The sequence below is a fragment of the Aphelocoma coerulescens genome, chromosome 22 (assembly GCF_041296385.1).
Source record: "Aphelocoma coerulescens isolate FSJ_1873_10779 chromosome 22, UR_Acoe_1.0, whole genome shotgun sequence".
NCBI lineage: Eukaryota > Metazoa > Chordata > Aves > Passeriformes > Corvidae > Aphelocoma > Aphelocoma coerulescens.
Genome location: NC_091035.1, coordinates 428,707 through 448,214, shown reverse-complemented (window position 1 = coordinate 448,214; position 19,508 = coordinate 428,707). Strand labels below are relative to the sequence as shown.

Below are 19,508 nucleotides of genomic sequence, written 5' to 3'. Positions count from 1 at the left end.
CCATCCCTGCCCCAACCCCTGTCCCAATCCCATTCCCATCCTCATCCCTGCCCTGTCCCATCTCCATCTTCATCCCCATCCCCATCTCAAACCTGCTCCCATCCCCATCCCTGCCACCATCTCTGTCTTGGTTCCCGTTCCCACTTCAACCCCATCCTGATCCTTGTCCCCATCCTCGTCCCTATCCCTGACACCATTCTTATCCCCATCCTGGTCACTATCTCATTCCCAAACCTTCTCCATCACTGTCACTATCCCCATCTCAATCCTAGTCCCTATCCCGTTCCCTTACTCATCCCTGACCCCATCCCTGTCTTGGTTCCTGTTGACATTTCATCCCCATTCCCATCTCTATCCCTGACACCATCCATGTCCGCATCCTGGTCCTGTGCCATCTCCATCCTCATCCTCATCCCTGTCCCTGTCCTCATCCCTATCCCCACCCTCATTCTCATCTCCATCCCTGTCACCATCTCTGTCCTAATCCCTGTCCCTATCTCACCCTTGTCCTATCCCCATCCCCATCCCTGCCCCATCCCTTACACCGTCCTGGTTCCTCTCCCATCTCATCCCCAATCCCTTTCCTGTCCCAGCCCCAGTACCAGTCCCTGTCCCTACCCATCCTCATCCCATCCCATTCCCAGGGCACATGAGCCCAGGACTCATCCGGACCCTGGGACAGCCAGACCCCCACCCCGAGCTGTGCCCGCATCCACCTGCCTCATGACGGGGGTTTGGCAGCGCCTTCATCCAATGGAAACGTCTTTTATCTCCAAAAAATTCCTCTGCGCTCGGACGGGGAAAACTCCGACTGCTCCAGGCTGGGATACTCCCTCCGCCGCCCACAGCTCGCACAAAGGCTCCTTCACCCGGGACGGACAGAGCCGCCTTTGTTCATCCCGCTCCGACCGCAGCCGGCACGGCAGAACCGGCACCGGCCCTCCGGCTGCGCCATCCGCTTCCTGGGAATCTCCAGGAATGAGGGAATCAGTGAACCGCGAGCGCTGGGTGGTGGGAGATGAGCGCTGGGGCATCGCTGCTTGTGCCGGATTTACTCCCTCCCACCAGTGCCAGTAGGATTTTAGTCATTATTTGGATTTAACCAAGTCAGGGTTGTTTAATATCACCCTGGAATAATGGGTGGGGTTGAGGGGATCCAAGCGGTGCCGAGCCCCACAGCCCGGCTGTCCCTGCCGGAATCCTCGCCGTGCCAATAAATCCCTTTATTGTCTCTCCCGCCTCGTGGATAATCCAGCCATGGCGGGGGTGAGACCTGCCCCTTCCCGGCGTGGGACTCCCGGGAATCTCGGTGGGTGGCCGGGACAATCTCCACCCCCCAGCGCCCCACCCCCTGCTCTTCATTACAAAAGGGGGGATAAATAATCCCTGCATAAGGAGGGGTTGGAGGAGCGAGCGCCTGGGATGTGGCAGGACGGCGATGCTCCCTAGGATGTCCCCGGGATGTCCCCCAGGATGTCCCTCGGACCCCCGAACGTTGCAGTGGGAACCTACCCGGCCACAAATCCCACAGCATCGACCCCAGGGCTGGACTGAGAGGCAAACGCAGCCTCTGGAAGTCCCTCACAAATATCCCCTCAGACTTCTGGGTGAGCTGGGAAAACTGAGCCTGGAGAGACCTCTGTGTCCCTCTCGGGAGCACCGGGATACTTGGCAAAGATAAGGCACCTGGGAGATGCGGTCCTGATGTCACCAGCAGCACGATAGCAGCAGGAGAGAGGATTTCGTGACTTTAATGACAGCATGAAGTTTTCCAGGAGCCTCCCTGTCCATATGAATACCTGCACTCCGGCATTTCCCTGCACTGGCAGACTCGAGCTCATCCCCGGGCACCCAGAACCCGCTGGAAGTGGGATGGGGATCCTGGTGCCAACCCAGGCTCGACTCCTGGAGAGCTCAGGGAGCAGGTTATGAATGATGCCAGAAATCCCAGGATGCATCCCACAGAACAGGTGTCTTGGGATCTGTTTGGCAGCACGGCAGGGAGGAGGATGCAGAGGTGGAAGTGGCCGGAGGTGTTGCCACAGCTCCATAAAACCCCTTGGAGCATTTCATTCCCACTCTCCCCACCCATGGCCAGGATCTGGGCAGCACGCAGCCAGCACGAGGCCGGCAGCTCTGGCAGGAACCAGACACTTCCGAGACGTTTGGGACCGTGCCAGGAAGGACTGGGTTTAATCCCATGCCAGCAGCTGCCCCGGCCCTGGATTAGCCCTGGCACCGTCCCCCTTCCCAGGCCACCCCGCCAGAGTAACTGGAAACCCACGGGGCGTTTTTCCAGTCTCATGATGTTGGCAAATGTCAGATCCTTGATGGATCACTGGCACTGGGGTGGGTGGCATGGGGTGACCCCAAAGGGATAGAGACACCTGGATGTAGGGAGCAGCCTGGGATGGGGTGTTGAGGCCTGGTTGCTGCTCTGTCCATGCTCAGAGAGGGAAAATGAGAGGGATAACTGAGCCTGAGGGGTTGGAAAACAACATTCCCAATGGGCATTCCTGAAACAGCAGCCCCAGAGTTGTTGGGATGATGTTTCACAGGAGTTCGGCCTTTTCCAAGCTCCCATCCCTAACTGGGACCCCTCATCACCCTGCCCCCTCATAACTGTCACCCTAAAAAACACAGCCCCTGAAAAATGAGATCCCTAGTAACAGTGACCCCAAAAAATAGTGACCCCTTATAACTGTGACCCCTAAAAACCATGATCCCTAATAACCCCAAATGCTAATAATGGTAACCCCTAAAACTGTGACCCCTAATAACCCCAAACCCTATTAACCGTGACCCCTAATAACTGTGTCCCCTACTGACCCCAAATCCTAATAACTGTGACCCCTAAAATGAGGTCACTAATAACTGTGACCCCTAAACACCCTGACCCCCAATAACTGTGACCCCAAATAACCATGACACACCCAGTAACTGTGACCCCAAATTACCCCAACCCCCAATTCCTTCTCCACTGGCTCTGCTCATTTCCCCTCAGGGGAACCCCATTTCCACCAGCCCCTTCTCCACCCCCCACCCCACATTTTTCCCCTCAATATTTAATCCCCCTCCGTTCAACTTGGAGCATTTCCCAGCTCTTCCCAACACAGAGAAGGAACAAACCCCAGCTGGGGGGTCCAACGTGTGGTGAGCACAGGTGAGCAGCTGGGCACAGGCCCATTTTTGGCGTGACTTTACACCTCCCTGCTCTCAGATTAATTTGTCAGATACCAGAATTATGCCCAGATCGGGGCAGGAATAATGGGATTATCCAGAGCCTGCTGCGGGATAGGGAAGCTCATTACAGAGCATTAAAGAGAAGAAAATTGGGTTTTTCTAAGTTCTTAGGAAAAACCTCAATTAACTTCCAGGTGCCTCTGAGGCTCATTTTAGGGTCATTTAGGGGTTTCTTTACAATTTGCTCTGCACCCTCACTCTCCCTATGGACACAGAATGAACTTCCAGGGTCCCGGAGCAGCGGGGGATGATCTCCAGCCCTCGAAGGTGCTTCCAGGTTTGGGGAAACTGAGGCAGGGCAGCCCCAACCCTGCATGTCACCACAGAGCACCCACTCCCTCCTGGAGCCCCCAAACCCCCCAGGAAAACCAGGATAAGCCCCCTTGGAAGGCGTTTCCCCATGAAAACACCACAGGGGAGGGGAAATCCATCCCGGTGGTGAGACTGGGATGAGGTTCCGTCCATGGTGGATAACCCAAAGTGACCTTTTGGAGGAAAAAGGGAGGTTTTACCATTTTTCCCCAGCCTCCCTGAGTTTTGCAGCATGTCAGGGACTAACACTGCCACCTACCGAGCCAGGCCTCCTGGTATCAAACCTCGCATTTCTGTTTTCCCCACCCAAAAGTGCTTCCCACGTTTTTAGGAACGCACCAGGCCTCTCAAACCAACCCATTTCTCTCTGGAGTGAATCCAGGTGCCCATCTGTGCCAGGCCTTCAAATGTCCCTCAGCGTGGTTTTGGGGGGCGTTTTTTGGGCTCAGCTCTTTGTGGATACCAGGCTGGGATGGTGGGTGAGGAAACTGAGGCAGAGCCAGAGCTTGTCAGGCTCAGACTGGTCCCACCTGTGCCTCGTTTGGTCCTGAATATTTAAGGCCCTTTTCGATCAGTTCCCCCCCCCCCCCCCCTCTTTTGAGTGTCAGCTCGCTGCGTGCATTTTCCTTCCCTTTGTGGGATGGGGGAGCCCAGCAGAGCTGGGGGGTGGCCAGAGGTCCTGGAGCTCTCAGGGGTCTCTGAGCCCTCAGGGGTCCTGGAGCTTTCAGAGGTCTCAGAGCCCTCAGGGGTCCTGGAGCCCTCACAGGTCTCAGAGCCACCAGGAGCCCTGGAGCCCTCACAGGTCTCTGAGCCCCCAGGAGCCCTGGAGCTCTCACAGGTCTCAGAGCCCCCAGGAGCCCTGGAGCTCTCACAGGTCTCAGAGCCCCCGGGAGCCCTGGAGCCCTCACAGGTCTCAGAGCCACCAGGAGCCCTGGAGCCCTCACAGGTCTCAGACCCCTCAGGGTTCTCAGAGCCCCCAGGAGCCCTGGAGCCCTCACAGGTCTCGGAGCCCCCGGGGGTCCCCCAGCCCCCGGGGGTCCTGCAGCCCACGCCGCCCCCCGAGGTGCTGGAGGGGCTCCTGAGGCAGCGCTTCGGGCCCCTGCCCCACCCGGCCACCATCGCCCGCCTGCGGCGCGGCCCCGACGGGGCCTACGAGCCCACCGGGGACCCGGCGGAGGTGCTGGAGCGGCGGCAGGCGGCCAACGCCAAGGAGAGGGAAAGGGTGAGTGACCCCAAAACCTGCTGACCCCCACCCCAAATCCCACTGGGGACTGGGGGCTGTGTCACATCGTGGTGGCACCCAGGGCGGCTCTAGGTGGGGACACTGGCAGTGCCAGCACAGGGGGGGTGTAGGGGTCTTCGCATTTGGGGGGTGGGTTTCATCCTGGGGGGGGGCCAGTTAAATTTTAGGAGTGCTTGGTTTAATCCTGTGTTGGTCAGGTTAATCTTGGGGGGCTCTGGTTAAATTTTAGGAGGGGTGAGTTTAATTGTGAGGAGCCAAATTTGACCCTGAAGGAGTGGCTCTAATCCTGGAAGGGCCCTGTTTTAATCCTGGGAGGGCCCACGTAAATTTCAGGAGAGCCTGTTTTAATCCTGGGGAGCTCTGGTTAAATTTTAGGGGGGCTGAGTTTAATTCCGAGGAGCCCAGTTTGATCCTGGAGAAGAGGGGGTTGGTTTAATGGAGTGAAGTCTGGTTTAATCCTGGAGAAACCCCAGGTTAACCCTGAGGGACACGGTTTAATTATGGGGTCCAAATTTAATCCTGGAGAGGTTGGTTTAATCCCAAGTACCCAAGTTTAATTCTAGGGTGGTCCAATTTAATCCTGGAAGGGGCCACTTTAATCCTGGTAAACGCAGTTACGTCTAGGAGGCGCCAGTTTCATTCTAGAAGGGGCAAAGTTAAATTCTGAGGTCTCAGTTTAATTCTAGGAGAGTCATGCTTAGTCCTGGTGAGTCCAGTTTAACTCTAGGAGAGCCTAGATTAATCATGGAAAGGGCCAGTTTAATTTTGGGGTCCCAGTTTTAATCCTGGGATGGGGCCTAGTTTAAACCTGGGGAGCCCAGTTTTATTCTGGGAGGGTCACGGTTTAATTCTAGGTTGAATTCTGGTCAGCCCTGTTTAAACCTGTGAAGGCCCGAATTTAATCCTGGAGTCCCCAGCTTGATTCTGTGAGGGACCTACTTTAACTCTCAGGGGTAGTTGAATCGGAGGGGTCAGTTTAATTCGGGGGTGGGTGGACCCCCAGTTTTGATTCTGGGGAGGTCTGGTTTATTCCCGGTGAGCCCAGTTGAATCCTGGGGGTGGGCCCAGTTTAATCTTAAGAGATCCCAGTTTGATCCTGGGGGGGTCCTGGTGTAACCTGGGGGTCCCCTCTCTGTGTCCCTTTGGGGTCTCTAACCCCGGTCCCTTTGGGGTCCCCGTCGGTCTCTGCCCGGCCCCCCGGGGGTCCCCGTGTCCTGCAGATCCGGAATCTCAACACGGGGTTCTCCCGGCTCCGGGCGCTGGTGCCGCTGGTGCCACGGGACCGCCGGCCCAGCAAGGCCGACACGCTGCGGGCGGCCGCCCAGTACATCCGCCTGCTGCGGGAAGTGCTGCGGGACGCGGGGGGCTGCCAGGTGGGTACCCCAAAGCCGGCCCCCCCTAATGAGGGATTTGGGGCGGCTGATGGAGGCTTCGTTGCTGGTTTTCACCTTGGAGTTAATAATTCAATTTATTTTTAATTATTAAGCTTTTGTGGGGCACCCCAAAACTGACCCCTGGTCTCCAGATGCTCCTTTATAATATGGAATTTATGGGGGGGCTGATAGGGGGAGTGCCTGGTTGGGGATGGGGTACATGGAGCGGGGACAGATTTCTTCCAATTTCTTCTAATTTTTCAGTTTGGAATTCAGTTTACGATTAACAATAAATATAATTATTTGGGGTGGGGGGGGACATCCCAGAACTGATCTCCAGCATCTGGGGACCCCAAAACCAACCCTCCACTTCCAAACTCCCCTATAATGTTGGGGTTTGGGGAGGCTCATGGGATTTTTTCTTGATATTTTTCAGCTTGGAATTAATTTAATAATAAAAATTAAATTGAATTATTATTTGAGGAGGGGCCTTAAAACTGACCCCCACCTCTGGGGACCCGATTTTCCTGACACCCCCCTCCCCCCTCCATAATGTGGGCTTTGCAGGATTTTATTCTTGTTTTTCAGGTTGGAATTAATTTAAAAATTCAAAATAAATGGAATTGTTATTGAGGGTAAGCCCCAAAACTGACCAAGAACCCCCCTATAATGTGGGGGCTTGGGGGTCTGGTGGAGATTTTCCTGCTTGAGGTTTTTGAGGTTGGAATTCATTTAATAATTAAATTTAATTATTTGGGAGGGGATGTTATTATCGGGGGGCCACCCCCCAATTTTAATATATTTTTAAATTCCCCTTTTCCCAGGAACTCAAGACTGAGCAGGAGCTGGGGGACACTGGAGGGGTGTCCCTGGGGGGGCCTGGCAGTGCCCCCCCATGCCCGTGGGGACCCCCCCTCCTGCCCCCCCAGCCTGGGGCACTGCCAGAGGGGGGGGGGACGGTGAGTAGGGGGCAGAGCACCTTGGGGGGGGGCAGCCTGGGAATTTGGGGGAGCACCTGGGTGGGGGTGGATCAGCTGGGGAGAGGCACCTGGTGGGGGGACAGAGCACCTTGGGGGACTCCCTGGGGGTTTGGGGTGTCACCTGGGTGGGGATAGAGCAGCCGGGGGGGGTGGGGGGGCACCAAGGGGGGACACCCATGGGCTTAGGGTTTGGGGGAGCATCTGGGTAATACCGACATAAACAAGGGGGGCTTCAAATCACCTTTTCCCCCCAAAATATTCCAAAGGTGAGAAAAGTCTTGATTTTTCTCTTCTCTTTAAGGTTTTTCCTGACATCCCTAAAAATCCGGAGGGGCCCGCGGGGGTCCCCCCCGAAGGCCAAGTTCAAGGCTCCAGCCCCCATTTTCGGGGTCACGCTCCTGTCCTGGAGCCCTGCACCCCATGAAACCCACACTCCAGAATTGGGGGGCAGGGGGCCTGTCACCCCTAAAACGCGGGGGTTGGGGGAGCAGAGCTGTAATTAATTGCTTTATGAAATTGTAATTAGTAATTAGTTGCTCTTCCCCCCCAGGTAGGAGCTTATTAATGATTGTTAATATAAACCAAATCAATTGCATGATAAGAAGGGATTGTCGGAGCGTCAGCGCTGGGTTTGGGGGTCCCCCCTTGTTTATTTGCAGGGATTGAGTTCCCGGGGGGGTGCGGGGGGGAGGGCGGGGCGGGGGGAGGTGCGGGGACACGCGTGGTGTGTCGGGGGGGGGCGGCCCTTTGTCAGGATGCTCTGAGGAGGAGGAGGAGGAGGAAGGTGGGTGATGGCAGCAGCCCCCGGCCACAGCGTCTCTCGGGGGAGGGGGGATTTGAGGAGGGTGGGGGGAGGCTGGATGACCCCCCTGTTCCGCACCCCACCCCCAGCTGCCTGCATGCAGGTGTGGGGGGGCTGCATCCCACCCGTCCCCCCTTTCCCAGGCCTTCATCCCGCGGTGGTACCCGACCCCACCCCTCCCCCCATCCCCACCCCCGAGGGGGGGAGATGCTGCGGCCCCCCCGGATCCATCCCGGTTTTCATCCCGATTTTCCCTCTCCCCCCCCGCCCTGCGGCTGCCGCAGCGGCGCTGGGCGCGGCGAGGGCGGAGGCGGGGGGGGGATGCTGGGAGGGGGAAGCGTTGGGGGGCCCTAGCCCAGCCCCCCGAGACCCCCCCGCCTTCTCCCGGGGCTGCTCGGGCCCTGCTGCCTGGGGTCACCGGGGCCCCCCTGGATTTATCCCGGCCATGGCCCCCCCTTCCCGCTGAGCCAGGTGCGCTCCGAGCACCAAAATTTGTGGGGAGTCCCCTTCTGCCGTGAGCGATGGGGGGACTGGGGAATCGCCCCTCGGGATTGGGGGGACCAGCCCCACCCTGTGTTTTGGGGTGCCCTGGGTTGGGGGGCCCTTGGCAGCAGCATCCCCGAAGCGCTCGGTGACGGTGACCGGGAGGGGATGGGAGGGTCCTTTTGGGGTCCGCGGGCAGGGAGGGAGGCTGGGAACCCCCCCCAGGTGCGGCGGCAGCGCGGCGCCGACCCCCGATAGTGGGTGACCCCAATTCGGGACTGGGCTCGGGGGGGAGAGCCCATGGGTGTGCTGAGCTGTGCCCGTTCCCAGCCGCGGCTCCCGTGGGTGCCCCGAGCTGTGCCCCACGGCGGCTCCCATCCGTGCACCGAGTGGTCCCCGTTCTCAGCAGCCTCTCCCATTGGTGCACGGAGCTGTGCCCGTTCTCAGCCGCTGCTCCCATCGGTGTGCCCAGCTGTCCGTCCGCAGCTCCCACTGATGCGCTGAGCTGTGCCCGTTCTTGGCTGCCGCTCCCATCAGTGTGCCGAGCTGCCCGTTCTCAGCTCCCATCAGTGTGCTGAGCTGTGCCTATTCTTGGCCCCTGCTCCCACCTATGCACTGAGCTGTGCCTGTTCTCAGCTCCTGCTCCCGTCGGTGCGCTGAGCTGTGCCCGTGCTTGGTGGCTGCTTCCATCGGTGCGCTGAGCTGCGTCTGTTCTCGGCTGCGGCACCCATTTGTGTGCTGAGTTGTGCCGTTCTCAGCCGACGGTCCCATCGGTGCGCTGTGTTGTGCCCCTTCTCAGCTGTGGCGTCCTCACAGGGGTGTAACCCAGCCTGGGCAGTGCCACCCGCCGGGGACTCCCCCCCCCCCGCCGAGTGTCCCCAAGCTGTCCCCTCGTCCCCGCAAGGCGCCGGGCAGGGCGGGGGCCCCGCGGGCCTTATCAGCCGGGCACAGCCGCGCGGTGTTTTCGGTGCTTTCTCCCAATCTGTATTCCGGGGGTGACGCCGCGTGTCCCCGCGTCCCGCAGGATGAGCACGGCCGCCAGCCCCGAGCCCCTGCCCGAGCCCCCCGCCCCCGGGCCCCGCTGCCCCCCCCAGGAGGACCCCGAGTTCCTGCGGGCGCGGAGCGGGACCGGGGACCTGCGCCAGGACTTCAACCTCATGGAGCAGAAGAAGCGGGTGACAATGATCCTGCAGAGCCCGGTGAGCCCCCGGCCCCACGCTGGCCCCCCTGTCCCCAACCCCCTTCCGCTTGTCTCCAGCCCCGTCCCACCTGTTCCCAAACCCTGTCCTTCGTGTCCCCAACCTCTTCCTTTGCGTCCCCAATCCCGTCCCTCCTGTCCCCAGCCCCAGCCCTCTTGTCCCTGGCGCCATCCTTTGTTGTCTCCGCCCCATCCCTCGTGTCCCCAAGCTAATAGTTGTCACCACATGGTGGTGCATCTCCCCACCTGGCAATGTCACTGCCACGGTGAGCTGTGCCAGCAAACCAGTGGGGTCACTGACGCCACCAAGATGGTAATGCCACCAGTCTGGTGGTGCCACCAAGCCGGCAATGCTACTACCGCCAAGCTGGTGATGCTGTCACCACCACCATCACTGTGCCACCAAGCCAGTGGTGATACTGCCACCAGGCTGGTGATGCTGGCACCACCACTGAGCCACCAAACTGCCAGTACCGCTGGTACCAAGCCAGCAGTGCCACCACCACCATGTCACCAAGCTGGCAGTGCCACTATTGCCATGCCACCAAGGCGATGCTGTCCCTGACACCAAACTGCCAGTGCCACCATTACCGTGCCACCAAGCCAGCAGTGCCACTTCCACTGAGCCAGTGATGCTGCCCCCGCCCCAATGTCCCCAGCAGTCCCATCCACCCCGTTGTCACTTTGTCCCCTGCTGCAGTCCTTCCGGGAGGAGCTGGAGAGCCTGATCCAAGAGCAGATGAAGAAGGGGAACAACTCGTCCCACGTGTGGGCACTGCGGCAGATTGCTGACTTCATGGCCACCACGTCCCCCGCCGCCCTGCCCACCTCCCCCATGGGTACGCGGGGCTGGGGACGGGGCGGTTTGGGGACACTCACAAGGGGTTTAATTGGGGAGGGGGGGTGGGAAAAGTCTCAAAACATTGGGGGCCACCAAACCCACAAACACCACAAAAACCACTGTGACCTTCAGGGGCATCAAACACTTTGGGACCACCAAACCTTTGGGACCTTGAAGACCCCAAAAACCTTTGGGATTATCGAGCCTTTGAGACCTTTGGGGCCAACCAAACTGTGGGGCCCCTAAACTTTTGAGATCCTGGTGATTCCTAAACCTTTGAAATCATCAACGCCTTGGGATCTTGGGGTGCCACCAAACCCTTAGGAACTTCCAAACCCTTTGAAGACCACCAAATCTTGGGGACCACCAAACCTTTGAGGCCTTGGGGACCCCCCAAAACTTTTGGGGCCACCAAACCTTGAGGTCCAGCAAACCCTTTGATCCACCAAACCTTGACAGCCACCAAACCCATTCCCTCAGCCCTCTGCTTCCCTGTCCCTGGTGAACCCCCCGTGGTTTGGGGGGGTCCCACTGCTGATGGGGGCTCCCCGATCCCCAGGGCTGGCATCAGTCACCCCCATCAATGACCTGCATGGGACGGAGGGGCCGGCACTGGCCAAGGGCGAGCGGCTGATGCGCTGCAAGGTGGGCAGCATCCACCGGCTGCTGGACCTGTACGGCTGGGCACAGCTGGGACATGCTGCCGTCACTGTGAGCACCCCAACACCAGGATGGGGGACTGGGGTTGTCTTGGGGGGATTTGGGGTTGTTTTGGGGGAATTTGGGGGTTAATGGGGCTTTTGGTGCCTGCTGGACCTGTATAGGCTGGGCACAACTGGGACATGCTGCTGTCACTGTGAGCACCCCAAAACCCCACAGGATATCTGGGGGTTTGGGGGAGTTGGAGGAGGTTTGGGGTTGGTTGAGGTGGATGTTGGGGGAATTTTGGTTATTTTGGTGGGATTTGGTGTTTTTGGGGGGCTTGGGGTTTGCTGGACCTTTTCAACTGGGCAGTTAGAGCACACCACCAACACCATCAGCACCCCAAAACCTGTACAGGGGGACAGGAGGGTTGGGGGTGTTTTGGGTTTGGGGAGGAGTTTGTTAAGGAGAATGTGTTGTGTATTGAGGTGTGGGATTTTGGATTGAGGGTGGCTGTTTTGTGGTTTTTTGGGGGCAAGTTGGGTATCTAGGGGGGTGGGGGGTTTTGGATGGTTGAGGTTTGGAGAGTTTTAGGACTTGGCGTTCTTTAGTGGGGTTTTGGGGGGGTTGGTGAATTTTACAAGGTTGGGAGCTGTTGGGTTCCTAGAGGGACGTTGGTGATTTTAGGGGCTCTTGAGGGGTTTTGGATATTTGAGGTGGGTTGGGATTTTGAGGGTTCGTGGGCTGTTATTTTGGGTCGAAGTCTGTGGGGGTTGGAGGTTTTGGGGTTGTTGGGTTCCTTTGGGGTATTGGTTGGGAGGGGAGCTTCAGAGATTTTTTTAATGGTTTGGGGGCGATCAGAGAGGTGTCGGGGTTCAGAGGTGGTGTTTATTTGGGGATATTTTTGGGGTGTTTCTCACCGCACTCCATCCCCCATGGCAGCTGCGGGTCAGCAAGGAGCAGGAGCACTTCTTGGTGGCCCCACAGGGGCTGGCATGCAGCGAGGTGACAGCGGCCAGCCTGGTGAGCCTCCCCCTCCCTCCACGGGGCTGCCTGGGGGGGAGCAGCCCCCCCTGAGCCCGCTGTGCCCCCCAAGGTGAAGGTGAACGTGCTGGGGGCCGTGGTGGAGCAGGGCAGCACCGGCTTCGCGCCCGACGCCCGCAGCTTCAGCCTGCACGCCGCCATCTACGCCGCGCGCCCCGACATCCGCTGCATCGTGCGCCTGCACACCCCCGCTGCTGCTGCTGTACGGGCTGCAGACGGGGGAACGGGGCTTGGGGGCCTTTGGGGAAGCTGGGTTCGGGGGGGATTAGGGAGATTGGGATTTGGGAGTTTTGTAGGGGTAGCGGGATTGGGGGTTTGGGGAGGCTGGTTTTTTTGGGGGGACAAGGGGATCTTGGAGATTTGGAGGGGCTGTGAAGGACTTGGGTGCCTTGGGAGTTTGAAGGGGTTTGGGGGATTTGGAGGCATTGGGAGCTTTTGGGGCCACGTGAAGGGTTGGGGTGATTGGGTGATGGAGGTTTTCTGGGGGTTGGGGTTCTTTGTGGGCAGTTCATTTTTGGAAGGATTTTGGAGTTTGGGAGGTGGGGAGTTGGGGGAAATTTAGGAAGTTGGTTATGGAAGGATTTGGTGGGGTTAGAGATTTCTGGGGACTTTTTTGGGGGGTTATGGGTTTTTTGGAGAGGAATTTTGGAAGGGTTGGGGGTTTTTTTGTGGGGGTGGGCTTTTTATGGGGTGTCGGTGTTTCTTGGGGGTGTTTGGGGTTCCTTGGCCCCCCTGCCCTGTTCCCCCCCCATGCCCAGGTGTCGGCCATGCGCTGCGGGCTCCTGCCCATCTCCCGCGCTGCTCTTCTCCTGGGGGACGTCGCCTACTTCGACTTCCGCGGGGAGGTGGAGGATGAAGCCGATCGTGTGGAGCTCCAGAAGTGCCTCGGGCCCACCTGCAAGGTGAGGGGACACCCCGGGGGACGCGGGGGTCACTCCCCCATCCCCTGCCCGCCCCGCTGACGTCCTGCGCGGGTGCTGCAGATCCTGGTGCTGCGGAACCACGGGGTGCTGGCGCTGGGGGACACAGCTGAGGAGGCTTTTTACAGCGTCTTCCACCTGCAGGCTGCCTGCGAGGTCCAGGTGAGCGCGGGCCGTGGGGTGAGCTGCATGTGGGCCCAGCAGCCTGTGCCAGGAGCATGCCCTGAGCTGTGCCAGCTCTCAGCCCCTCACTTCCATCACCGCTGAGCTGTGCCAGGTCTCACCCCTGTTACACCCCTGGGTGCCAGCGCTGGGCACAAGGGCGGCTGTGGGGCTCGTCCCCGGGGTTCCCAGCTCAGCGGTGCCCGGTGCCCACGCAGGTGTCAGCGCTGGCGAGCGCGGGTGGCGCGGAGAACCTGATCGTGCTGGAGCGGGCCCAGCAGCGCGTGCCCCACGGCCTGGGCGCCGTGCGCCGCGCCGGCACCACCTTCGGGCCCCTGCACAAGAGCCGCCTGGGCGAGCATGAGTTTGAGGCCCTCATGAGGATGTTGGACAACCTGGTGAGCGCCAAAACCCATCCAACCCCCCCCAAACTGCGCTCCAACCCCTCGGTTTATCCCCGTGTTCCTGACTCCCCACTCTGCGCTTTTCCAGGGATACCGCACGGGCTACACGTACCGCTACCCCTTCGTGCAGGAGAAGAGCAAGCCCAAGAGCGATGTGCTGATCCCCGCCACCGTGACAGCCTTTGTGTTCGAGGAGGAGCCCGCCGGGACCCCCGCCCTGCGCCAGCATGCCCAGAAGCAGCAGAAGGAGAAGACAAGGTGGCTCAACACCCCCAACACCTACACCAGGGTCAACCTGGCCGAGGAGCCGCAGGGCAGCACCGGCAGCCAGAGGACAAAGACCACGGTGAGGGGCAGATGGGCAGACAGGGGCTTGGCGATCAACAACCAGGGAGGTGGAGGGTGTCCTGGTTATTGATCCCGCTAAAATCTGGGGTGTAGGAAGTCCTTGGGATCCACCTTCATCCCGTAATAATGATCATTTTGAAATCCCACCTCCCCATTCCAGTGGGGCCAAGTGCTTTATTGGGGTCTTCCCTCTGTGCAAGATGCATTTATTTGGGTCTCCTCTCATTTACTGGGGTCTCCTCTCATTTATTGGGGTCTCCCTCTATGCAAGATACATTTATGGGGGTCTCTGTTTTATTATCAGGGTCTCCCCTCTATGTAAGATGCATTTATTGCAGTCTCCCCTCTACACAAGATGTATTTATTGCAGTCTCCCCTCTACACAAGATGCATTTATTGCAGTCTCCCCACATTTATCAGGGTCTCCCCTCTACATAAAGTGCCTTTATTGGGGTCTTCCCTTCTACACAAGACATGTTTATAAGGGTCTCCCCTCTATTATTGGGGTGTCTGCCTCGTGCAAGATGCATTTACTGGGGTCTCCCCTCCATGTAAGACCTGTTTATCGAGGTCTCCCCTCTACACAAGATGCTTTTATTGGGGTCTTCCTCTATTATTGGGGTCCTCCCTCTATGTATGATGCATTTAGTTGGGTCTTCCTTCTATGCAAGGAGTGTTTATTGCGGTCTCCCTTCTCCATTGGGGTCTCCCTTCTCCATTGGGGTCTCCCTGCATTTATGGTGTTTCCGCTCTACTACTGGGGTCTCCTGCTCCCCAAAACACCTTTCCCGGGTTTTCTTCCCCGGCCCCACAGTGGCTGAGAGCAGACGAGGTGGAGAAGGGCAGCAGTGGGACCCCCATTCGCATCGAGAACCCCAACCAGTTTGTGCCGCTCTACACGGACCCACAGGAGGTGCTGGAGATGCGCAACAAGGTGGGGGCTGGGGGACAGGGGGGCCTCGGGGTGCTGGGGGGGGTTATCCCTGTCCTTGGAGGGGGATTTATCCCTGTCCTCACCCACAGATCCGGGAGCAAAACCGTCAGGACGTGAAGTCAGCCGGGCCCCAGTCACAGCTGCTGGCCAGTGTCATCGCCGAGACCAGCCGCAGCCCCGTATGGCACCTGTGTCACCCCGTGTCCCCAGCTTGGTATTCCCAGCCCATGTCACGCCAGTCACAGCTGCTGGCCAGTGCCATCACTGAGACCAGCCGGAGCCCTTTATGGCACCCGTGTCACCCCATGTCACCAGCCCATGACACCCCATGTCCCCCGTCACAGCTGCTGATCAGTGTCATTGCTGAGACCAGACACAGTCCTGTCACCCGGTGTCCCCCCATCTTCCCACTGTATCCCCAGGCCACTATCACCCCATGTCACCTCTTGTCCCAAGCCCCACACCACCCCCCATGCCCAGCCCCAAGTTCCCCTTCCCAGAGCACCTAGCCTTTCCCTGGCTCCCCAGCATTCCACAGGTCCAGGGGCAGTGGCACCACTCCGAGGGCAGAGGGGACACTGCTCAGGGTGGGGGGGCTGACACAGCTCCAGAGGGTCTGACACCTCTCCGGGGGGGTGACACCACTCTGGGGGTCTGTTTCAGTCCACTGAGAGCCACTTGGGGGATGCAGAGGCCAAGGAGGGCCAGGAAGAGGCTCCCCCCGAGCCAGAGCCCCCCAACCCCTTCAGCCAGCTCACGGACCAGGAGCTGGAGGAATACAAGCAGGAGGTGGAGAGGAAGAAGCGCCTACAGGGTAGGAGAGACACCCCAAAATCCCCAAACAGCCCCGGGTGGCACTTGAGGGGACCCGGGGCCAGCATGTCTCTCTGTGGCAGGTGAGAAGGACGCGGCAGCAGAGGAGAGTGGGGCTCCACCACCAGAGCCACCCCCTCCAGAGCCCCTAGCGCCTGCAGAGCCTACGGAGGGTGAGTGGGGTGACGAGCACCCCAAAATGAAGGGTGGGGTCCCAGTGAGCAGCAGGAGTGGGGGGACAAGGGCAGCTGTGGCCAAACCGCGTTGAGACACAGCTCGCTGTCACCTTGTGTCCCCCCACCTGTCCCCGGGGGCTCTCTGCTCCAGAGGGGCCAAGCTCCGATGGGGATTCATGGCAGGAGGATGTGAGTGTCTGCTGGTGGCTTTGTGGGGTGCAGGGGACACCCCTGTCCCCCATCCCAGTCCTCACCCTCCGGCGGGTGCGATGGGCCCGTTGTTCCGATCCACAGCGGGTGCCGGGGCGCGGCTCGGGGCTGCTGGCTCTGCCATGGTGTCTCGTGGTGTCTGTGTGTCTGTCTGTCTGTCTCCACAACGTCTCCTTTCTCTTTCCTCCCCGTGTGCCTGTCACCCAAGGAGTTATCCCTGAATCCCTGGCGCCGTAGTAAGTACGGAGAGGCCACCCTGGACGAGGGACACGGGCTCGGGGGGATCTTCGGTCTCCGTGGCCCACTCCAGCCTCACTCAGGGGAAATCCCTTAGGAAATCCCTTGGGGAATCCCTCCTTGTTGTTGCTTCCTGCTTTTCCTGCTGCCTCTTCCCGGCTCTCCATCCCACATCGCTTGTTCCCGCAGGGAGGGGGGAGGCTCAGGGAAGTGGTGCCTGTGGCAGGACAGGATCAAATCCAAGCATCCTCTACCTGTGGAGGCCAAATTCTGCTCCTGCCCAGGTCCCACTGGAGATCTGAGGGGATAAAATCCCTACAACACCAGTGCTGCTGCCCCAATTCCCTGTTCCCTCTCCCCTTCCCAAGGTGATAAGAAGGCCGATGGCAGCCAAGCCCCCCCTGATTCCACTGCCAAGAAGGAGCCACCAGCGGTGGTGAACGGGAAGGATGAAGAGCAAAGCACTGAGGAAAACCTTGGAAAAGGAGGGACAGACCGGACAACCCCCAATGCTGACCAGGATGCCCCCAAGGAGAAGGAGACAGTGACCAGTAACCCTGTGTCCCCCGACGGTTCACCCTCCAAATCACCCTCCAAAAAGAAGAAGAAATTCCGGACCCCATCTTTCCTGAAAAAAGGCAAAAAGAAGGAAAAGATTGAATCTTGAGTCTCCCAAGGCCTCGCGCGTGGCCATCCAGGGGATCCCCGGGATCTCTGAGACCGGGAGCGCCGGGGCGGGGGGCAGCTCCTGCCTCGTGCGTCTGGCCGAGGCACGGCCCAAAACCCCCGGATTCTGGCTGTTTTCCGGGTCCTCCTGGCACAAGGCACCTCGTCCCCTTTGTCACCCGCCTCTGGAGGTGGCCACCGAGCTTAGAGAGACTGTGGTCCCCGTTTGGGGAAATTCCCGCTGCATCTCCCTCCCCACTTTCCCTCCTGGGCTCCAGCCCCTTCCCACCACGGGCCGAGGGTTGAATTTTCTCCACCAGAGCCCAGATCTGCTTGATTTGAGGAAGAAAAGGGTGTTTTGTGGTTATTTTCTTCACCTTCTGTTTCAAGCTCTGCTGGAATGGCGCTGGCTTCATCCCCAGGGAAAACTGTCCATCACTTCGCCAGGAGAATGGGATAGAGCTGAAGGCGAGGGATTGTTTTTCCTGAAGGAGAAGCTGAGGTTTTTCCTTCCCAGATTGTGATCTTCCTCTCGCTGGGCTAAAGAACCACTTCATCCCCTTCTCCTGGTACTCCCATCCTGTGTCTTCCCCAGCCAAGGAAGAGCAGCAGGATTTCCCATCACTGGAAAAGCCCCCACCTCACTGCACGACCCACACCTGGGAAAATAGGGGGAAAAACTCCGGAAATTGTCTGTGTTATTTAAAACTGAGCAAAACTCACTCACTAAGTGCTACTTCGGGATGAACACACGCTGCCAATTCCCGCTGGCCTCCGCTCACAGTGACCCTGTCCACGCCGGATCCCTGCTTTTCCCAGCTCTGGATTCCCAGCACAAGTTCAATCCTTCCTGGCGTTCCCTTCCCTCCCAGCGTTACAACCTCCTGGCCAACCCCTTCCCGGGAAGAGCCGCAGCCATGCCGATGTTCCCCATGGCCATTCCAGCGCTGGGATTTGGGGACAAACCAACGGGATCAGCCCCTCACCCTCCCAGTTTCCTGGGGTGCTTGCCCTGAGCCTTCCTGCATCCATGGAGTCCTGTCCAGGAGGTCTGGAATGCCCCAGAACCCCCCATTTGTGGTTTTCTCACCCCAGCAGGATTTTCCTATGTGCCATCACTGTGGTTTCAAACCTTTTCGCTGCTGTGAGACAGCTCATGGGGGTTGGATCCCCTCTGGAAGAGCAGGAAGCCCACGGAATGGGAGGTGCAGGCAGGGACTGGGGCACAGGAAATAGCAGAGAGACTCCCCAGACAGGGATCTTGCCAGAGCCCCATGGCCAACCTGAGCCTGGATTCTGGGGAGAGCCTTTGTCCCCCTGCCCAGTGTCCCCCCACAGGTCCCCATCCCACTCCTGCAGGATAGGGGGGACCAAGGGGACACACTGAGCCCCTAAACCCGCTCTGCATCCCCAGCCCTGTCACCGGGGGGGCTGTTCCTCACTGCCACTGATTTTAAGGCTCTTTGAGGCCATTTTTGTCCCTGGGCCTATTCCCCCTTCGTGACCCAGGGCAGCAGGGACAGCTGTGTCACCTCCCCGGGGTAGCACTGTCACACCTGGGGGGAATTCCTGAATGACAGCACTGCCACACCCCCCAGCCCAACCCGGGGGCTCCCCCGGGGGTTTTGTCACCCCTTTGGCCCTGGGAGTCTGTCCCCAGCGCCTTTGTCACCCCTCTTCCCAAGGGACACTGGCTTAGCGAAGGCTCCAGTGCCACCATCATCACCATGATGAGGGTCCTGGCTGCGCAACTGGAAGGAGACAGAGCCAAGATCCCATCCCAGGACCACCCTTCGGGAAAGTCCCCCACCCTCCCTCCCCTCGATCCAGCAAGGCTCAGGGTGCAGGTCTCTCCAGGGGAAGGCAGGGAGGGGCAAATCCCTGATGCGGGGCCTCCCCATCTGCACCTCCCCTGGAAAACAGAGGCTGATCGCATGTTGGCAACGGGGAAGGGCAAGTCCAGCTGGACTCAGCATCCGTCCTCCCACCTGGGGCTGCCCAGGAGAGCCCCGGTGGCGGTGGGGGTGTTGAACCCCGCGGAATGCCACCGGGATGTGGCATGTCCCCGCGTGTGACAATCGCGGCCGGGAGCGCGTGGAACGCCGGTGTAAATAAACCCCGTGTTTGGCACCCGGCAGCGCTCGGAGACCGAGGGGTGAGGGGGTGGGATGGGAATGGAGGGGGTTGTGAGGATGGGATGGGTCAGGGACGGAGCGGGGGCTGGGATGGAGGTGGAGAGGGGGGTGGAGATGAGGATGGGATGGGATGGGATGGGATGGGATGGGATGGGATGGGATGGGATGGGATGGGATGGGATGGGATGGGATGGGATGGGATGGGATGGGATGGGATGGGATGGGTCGGGGATGGAGCTGAGGCTGGCACGGGGGTAGAGGTGGAAATGGGAAGGGGCTGTGGGGCTGAGGGTGAGGATGGGATGGTGCCACGGTTTAGGAATGGCACTCCTCAGTTCAGTG

General features: G+C 59.4%; 2 protein-coding genes across 3 annotated transcripts; both read left to right on the top strand.

Moving 5' to 3' along the window:
- The first annotated feature begins 4,155 nt into the window (after nt 1-4,155).
- On the top strand, nt 4,156-7,781 carry FIGLA (folliculogenesis specific bHLH transcription factor). Of its 2 annotated transcripts, XM_069035505.1 has the most exons (5): nt 4,156-4,249; nt 4,286-4,777; nt 6,019-6,171; nt 6,996-7,130; nt 7,453-7,781. In XM_069035505.1, the coding sequence occupies exons 1-5, from the start codon at nt 4,196-4,198 to the stop codon at nt 7,573-7,575; spliced, it is 957 nt and encodes a 318-aa protein (XP_068891606.1). In that variant the 5' UTR covers nt 4,156-4,195; the 3' UTR covers nt 7,576-7,781. The 2 variants fall into 2 exon arrangements, with proteins under 2 accessions (XP_068891606.1, XP_068891605.1); XM_069035504.1 differs by having other exon boundaries at nt 4,156-4,777.
- Nucleotides 7,782-9,428: 1,647 nt separating this feature from the next.
- Nucleotides 9,429-17,714, top strand: ADD2 (adducin 2). Its single transcript, XM_069035506.1, has 14 exons — nt 9,429-9,635; nt 10,335-10,473; nt 11,035-11,186; nt 12,060-12,140; nt 12,214-12,363; nt 12,920-13,063; nt 13,145-13,243; nt 13,462-13,641; nt 13,736-13,993; nt 14,810-14,929; nt 15,019-15,108; nt 15,593-15,743; nt 15,826-15,915; nt 16,734-17,714. The coding sequence occupies exons 1-14, from the start codon at nt 9,462-9,464 to the stop codon at nt 17,030-17,032; spliced, it is 2,127 nt and encodes a 708-aa protein (XP_068891607.1). The 5' UTR covers nt 9,429-9,461; the 3' UTR covers nt 17,033-17,714.
- Nucleotides 17,715-19,508: the final 1,794 nt, after the last annotated feature.